The 6,000-nt window shown below is 36.5% G+C and overlaps 1 protein-coding gene across 1 annotated transcript in view; it reads right to left on the reverse strand.

Moving 5' to 3' along the window:
- Positions 1–6,000, reverse strand: part of FER (FER tyrosine kinase) — a 202,581-nt gene that overhangs the window by 143,639 nt on the left and 52,942 nt on the right. The window contains exon 9 of the mRNA XM_009284184.2: positions 2,430–2,552. Coding sequence (XP_009282459.1) covers positions 2,430–2,552 — 123 coding nt within the window. The remainder of the gene's footprint in view (positions 1–2,429; positions 2,553–6,000) is intronic.

The following is a 6,000-nucleotide window of genomic DNA, read 5'->3' on the forward strand; positions in this document are numbered from 1 at the left end:
GACATGCGGTCTATAAAAAGATGCAGAGTTCTCACAGTCTGCAAGAACAGAAGAAGGAGGTAGAGGGGCCAGAACCACGAAGAATGAGGACAGTGTAAAGAAAAATCACAGTATTCTGTCACTCTGTATCTTCAGGATAATCCCTGGAAGACAGACCCTCCTGCCAGCCCTACCCTTGGAGAAAAAAAGAAATTTAAAACTTGTTGATATTGAGATTGTTCCTTCACAAACTGATGCTGAGCCAAATGACTATTCAAACAGGTTCCAAAGCGATAAGGGAACCATCTGTCATAAAATCCTTATTGGCAGGAAAAGATAAAAATCGTGCCCCTATAGACGAGCATTGTACTAAGTCACCAAAGAACAGAACTCCTGACAACCAGCAGAATGATCATTCATGTAAAAAGGATAAGTATGATGTAGGAAGACACAACTAGAAGACCTGAAACTTAGGTTTGGCATGAGACTGCACACATGGCGCCAGGATAATAGTACCAATACAGCTAAATATTGAGGAGGAACACAAAATCAGAGGCCTGGAGATACACTTCTGCACATGCCCTAATGAAAAGTGCAGTACGTGCAAAGATCAATTCGTAGTGTTGCCAGAATTAGACGCAAAGAAATGCTTTCAAGCCCCAACTCAAGACTGCCACTGCAAAGTGAGTAAACAACTCAGAACTTGTGGTACTGAAGCTGTGTCAGAAAGAAGTGGGGAGACAGCTGAAGTCCAGACTGGTTCAAGTGAAGAGACAGAAAACATGATTTTGCAGACTTTTACCATCATTTTGCCCAGATAAAGCAGACAAGGAGACTTCCTCAGCACTGAAGGGCGAACCTCAGCACCTTGGGTGAGGCTCAACTCCTCACTTTCTTTCCTGATGACAGACTTGCATTGCCAGAATGACCTCTGGCTCAAGAGGCAAGCTTTCCTTTATTGCCCAACTACCTTTACCTTTCAGCTTGCCTTGCAGCACTGAGGCCAGTGCCATATGCTACGACAGCAGTCAAGAACATGCAACAGTTGGATGAGATCTTCTAGGGGCCATAAGTACATGCAAAAACATCCTGATCACTCTGCACTGCAGTTAAAAGTTGAAAATGGGGTCCATTGGAGGAAGGCATGACCAATGACAAATCAGAACTGAGGCAATTTCAGGGAAACTTTTATCATACAACTAGAAATCTAAGCCAGATTTCGTGCCTTTTAATAAGACCTACAGGTATACTGGTGCAGTCTGAACTGAAATCGTCTCCTCAGCACCACAAACATCAGCTACAGGATCAGTCAAAGCAGCCTATCCACAGCAAGAAGTACAGGGATGGTCTGAACTATTTTCAGAGAGATAACTGATAACAAAACAATACTGAGGGGAAAAAAAATACACCACAAAACTCATCTAGTTCAAATATAGTTTATCCTCTAAGTAACATGCAGCAAGGAAGGTAGGTCAAGAACAAAAAAATTGGAAAATATACTGTGAGTACATGTGAATTTCACCAAAGAAAGAACAGGGAAGTATCTAATCAAAACATTGATATCATATACATACATAAAGTTTTGGATATGAATGAAATACTATCCAATGTATCAAGTGACTAGATGCCTTCAACAAAGAGCTTCAAGACTTCTTCAGTGAATGAAGACAGGTTTACCTGAGGACTTGCATTCCAATTCACCGGTATTGTAAACTAATATTTATGACCAAGTTAATAATATTATGACTGATTGCAACAGAATCAGAAAACCATCACTACAGACAGGTTTCTTATCTGTTGTATTAACTCCAGTTTAGACTGGGATGTGAATATTTTTTCTAACAAGGAGTAGGAAAAAACCTAAAGATCTTGCCCAAGAATGACTCTTTATAATAATGTTTTATTTATAGCACTGTAAAACACTCATTAATCGCTCGCCTTCATTATTTACTATGCAGTAGTACAGGGTATCAGATCTACATTCAGTTTTGTAAAGAAAGTGCAATGAAGAATGAACTTAACCTGACGAGTTCCAAACATATTATTGCATAAGAAAGAGTACATCTTGCACAGGACTCTGAAAGTCTTTCACAAAATTGCATCTACACAATGAACCCCGTCAAACAGAGAGGCAATCTGAACTGTCTCCTCTTCTTCCATCAAGCTGAAGTTATAATGCTAACCAAAGGTCTAGTTCTTGAGTCATCCCAACACTATGACAATTATATTAAACTAATGGAGCTGCTCAGTTCTCCAATGAATTAGGATCTGCAGTGGGTAAGTGTTATTTTAGAGATGGGAAACTAACTTCTTGTTGTTTTTCACAATAATCATTTCTTACAAAAGCAGAACAAGATTAGTGGAGGTTATTTCTTATTTAAGTCTTAGGAATTGCATTATAGACACTTTTCCCTCAAATTATTATATTTTGAAATTTCATTTCAACTTACTCAGACTTCTTTTCACAAGTCTTAGAGGACTCTTCTATTTTTTTCTCTAGTTCCAACACAAGTTCCTCTTTGCTCAAAAGGGTTTGCTGTGTCTGAATCAGTTCTTCTATTACTGTTTTTAACCTGTAAGACATAGATTTCAGAAACCCACATTGTGAATACACAAACTGTATACAGTTGGGAGCACTGTATTTTTTTTTTCCTGAAGATGAAAAGGAGCATTACTCTTTAAGTTATCTTTCTCAGTGCTTGGTGATCTTTTTTTGTGGACATACCTTTATATTATGTTATTATTGCATACATATTATTGCAGATCCCATACTAGCCTCTGTATTCATAGAAGGTTACAGAATGATCTGCTGCCTGTAGGCTCTGCTATCAAGAAATTTTCTTGCAGAATGTGTGATGAGTTCTGTGAACTAATGCCTTCCTAATATACGGCTAATTTATGAGATGCTTTATGAAAGACGAAAACTTTCCAACTCCTGAAGTTCACATTAAATGAATACACAGAATCAGTAGTTGGGCTGTATTCATCTCTAGAAATAGCAAAAATACAAACTGATACTTTCTGTTATAAGTGATCTGTATATTTTTCTCTACAATTAACTTTTTTAAAGCTACACAATCTTTGATAACGGTTAATTCAAAGGAAAGATAAAACTTGTACAAGAACACTAACAGAGAAGGGGTTACTGCACATTAAAACCATTACTGACACTTTGCAATTATGCTGGCAAATGTTCCAATAACCAAAAAGTCAACAAATGTACAATAACATTTGCACTCTGAACAATGCAGATAAATGGCTCATATAATGATGACTTCTGAAATGCATATCAAAATATATATGTTGACTTCAAGCAATTGTTAAGCCAGGAGAACATTTTTTTTTTTTTAAATAAAGAAAGCAAGCAATATGTACACCTCATTTCCTTCCTGGCATTCTTCTATCCATCTTTAACTATCTTACTTTCCTTCCCCTGTATTTTCAAGCCCGATTTCAATAGAAAAGTCATTGAAGTAAAGAGTGGAACAAAGGCAAAATACATACAGTACTTACCACTGCAGAGACCTATTGCCCAAAACCATTCCAGATTGGGGAGTGGCACAGAAAGTCAACTAAGAGTAATTTACATAGACTCTAGATATCTAGTAGCCATGTTCCATATCCATATATAACAAACTGAATGATTTGATTCTAAATGTTGAATTAGTTCTTTCTCCTCCCAATATATTTTATACAATGTTGATTAAACATATTCTTTGTTCAGACAGTCCTGGATCTTATCTTGGAAGACTTAAATTACTATCAAAAAATCCATGTAGTGAACAATAAAAGTTTATTTCCCAAATGAACAAGCATCTTCATGTATTTATTTTGAGATAAGGGAAATACTTAAAACATTTCTCTCAAAGTAATATCCCCACAGCTCCCTTTTTAATGAACATTTTTATTGTTTTTAGGCTATCACAATCTGTATGCTGAACTTCTCAGAAATGACATTTTTCTTACACTGGGTCTCCAAATTAATATCAACTAACTTTTTTCTTTTAATACCTTACTAAAAAAGTAATTAGCAGTTTTCTAACTGCAGATACTGCTTTTTGATCAGCTTTCTAAGCAAAATTTTAATCAACATTGTATTGGCTTAACAACTGATTTACAGGAAGCAGCTGTTACACCTAATGATCAAGCACCAATATTCAAGAAATTAAAATTGAATTAATAAGATTGTTCATCACTGGAAGGTATGGGTGTAGACATGCAGAAACAACATATTAAAATATTTTACCATTTCAAAAATATCAGATTTTATATTGCAGCATCAGATTGAAATAGAAAGTTGATGTAGTTCTCCCTAAAACTTCTGAGAAACTTTAGGATGTTTATATTTATCTTAGAGAAAACAAAACAAAGCAACCATATATACACTAAACTAACTTGTCTCCTTGTAGTCAACATCTATTTTTTGTTTTAAACAATAATTTTCATTCAAACTGGCTAGAACAGACATCTCTGTATCTGCCTTGTATCATCTTGGTTGTGGTTCATCAAAGGAAGTTTCTTGTGGCCTTGTATTTGGCTCCTGGATAAAAGCAGTTTACAAAATGGTTTTTATTACTAACCAGTTAGTCACTATAATCCTTATTAGCTTTAACAACCAAATTGTCAGGTTTCAATGGCATGAGAACACATAAAGACCCAAAAAAATCTAGAAAGCAGACATCTTCAAAGTAGGTTCTGGCTACCTGGAAAGCTGCCTTTCATATTTCTTTAGTCATTAGCACCATTCTGCCTCAAATATCAATAAAAATAAATGCTTGTGCTTACAGAAGTGATAATTCAGAAGATTTTTTAAAATTCATTTGGATATTAATTCACATGCCCACTGATCAATACTTACTTCATTATGGTTGCCTCCTCTCAGTTTTTAATGCATTCATCTTCAAAGCATAAACTTTTATTCTGTTACACTTTTCAGAATATGTCAGTATTAGTCAGTGACAGTCATCAAGATTTATCAGGAGACACCATACCCCTCTCATTACTTAGAAAGGTTAGCTAGTCAACACTGACTTCTAACTACTTCCTTTTGTCAAAACTTTATTCATAAATATAAACTTACCTAAAAATGTAAAAGTGAGCCAGTTTTCTCATCATGTTTCCTTAAAAAATATTTTCTAAAAACCTTTAAACAGTAATGTATGTAAAGCTGTCATCTTTCCCTCATGTACTCAATAAAACAACTGATTCAATCAAAAATTATTGATTGCAAATCAATATACATCTTTGAATCTATTAAAAGTCTGTGAAATAAATCCACTATGTGTACTGGATATATTATATTTGGTAGATAGTGAAGGTTATTCTCCTCTGCAGAAACATAATGATGTAGTATTTTGAAGATCCAAGGCCATGATCTCAATAAAGATCAACAGTCAAATTTCTATTGTTTCAACACATACAGAATGGATTTTTAAAAAGTCATCATCTGTGCACAAAGGATGTAATATAGAATCATAGAACAGTTTGGGTTGGAAAGGACCTCTAAAGATCATGTAGTCCAACCCCCCTGCCGTGGGCAGGGACATCTTCAACTAGATCAGCTTGCTCAGAGACGCGTCCAACCTGACCTTGAATGTTTCCAGGGATGGGGCATCCACCACCTCTCTGGGCAACCTGTGCCACTGTTTCACCACCCTCAGTGTAAAAAATTTCTTCCTTATATCTAGACTAAATCTACCCACCTTTAGTTTAAAGCCGTTCCCCCTTGTCCTGTCACAACAGGCCCTGCTAAAAAGTTTGCCGCCATCTTTTTTATAAGCCCCCTTTAAGTACTGATAGGCTGCAAGAAGGTCTCCCCAAAGCCTTCTCTTCCACAGACTGAACAACCCCAACTCTCTCAGCTTTTCTTCAGAGGAGAGGGGTTCCATCCCCCTGGTCATTTTTGCGGCCCTCTTCTGGACCTGCTCCAACAGGTCCGTGTCTTTCTTATACGGAGGGCTCCAGAGCTGGACGCAGGACTCCAGGTGGGGTCTCACCAGAGCAGAGTAGAGGGGCAGAATC

Source organism: Aptenodytes forsteri, unplaced genomic scaffold (assembly GCF_000699145.1).
Source record: "Aptenodytes forsteri isolate BGI_AS27 unplaced genomic scaffold, ASM69914v1 Scaffold69, whole genome shotgun sequence".
Classification (NCBI taxonomy): domain Eukaryota; kingdom Metazoa; phylum Chordata; class Aves; order Sphenisciformes; family Spheniscidae; genus Aptenodytes; species Aptenodytes forsteri.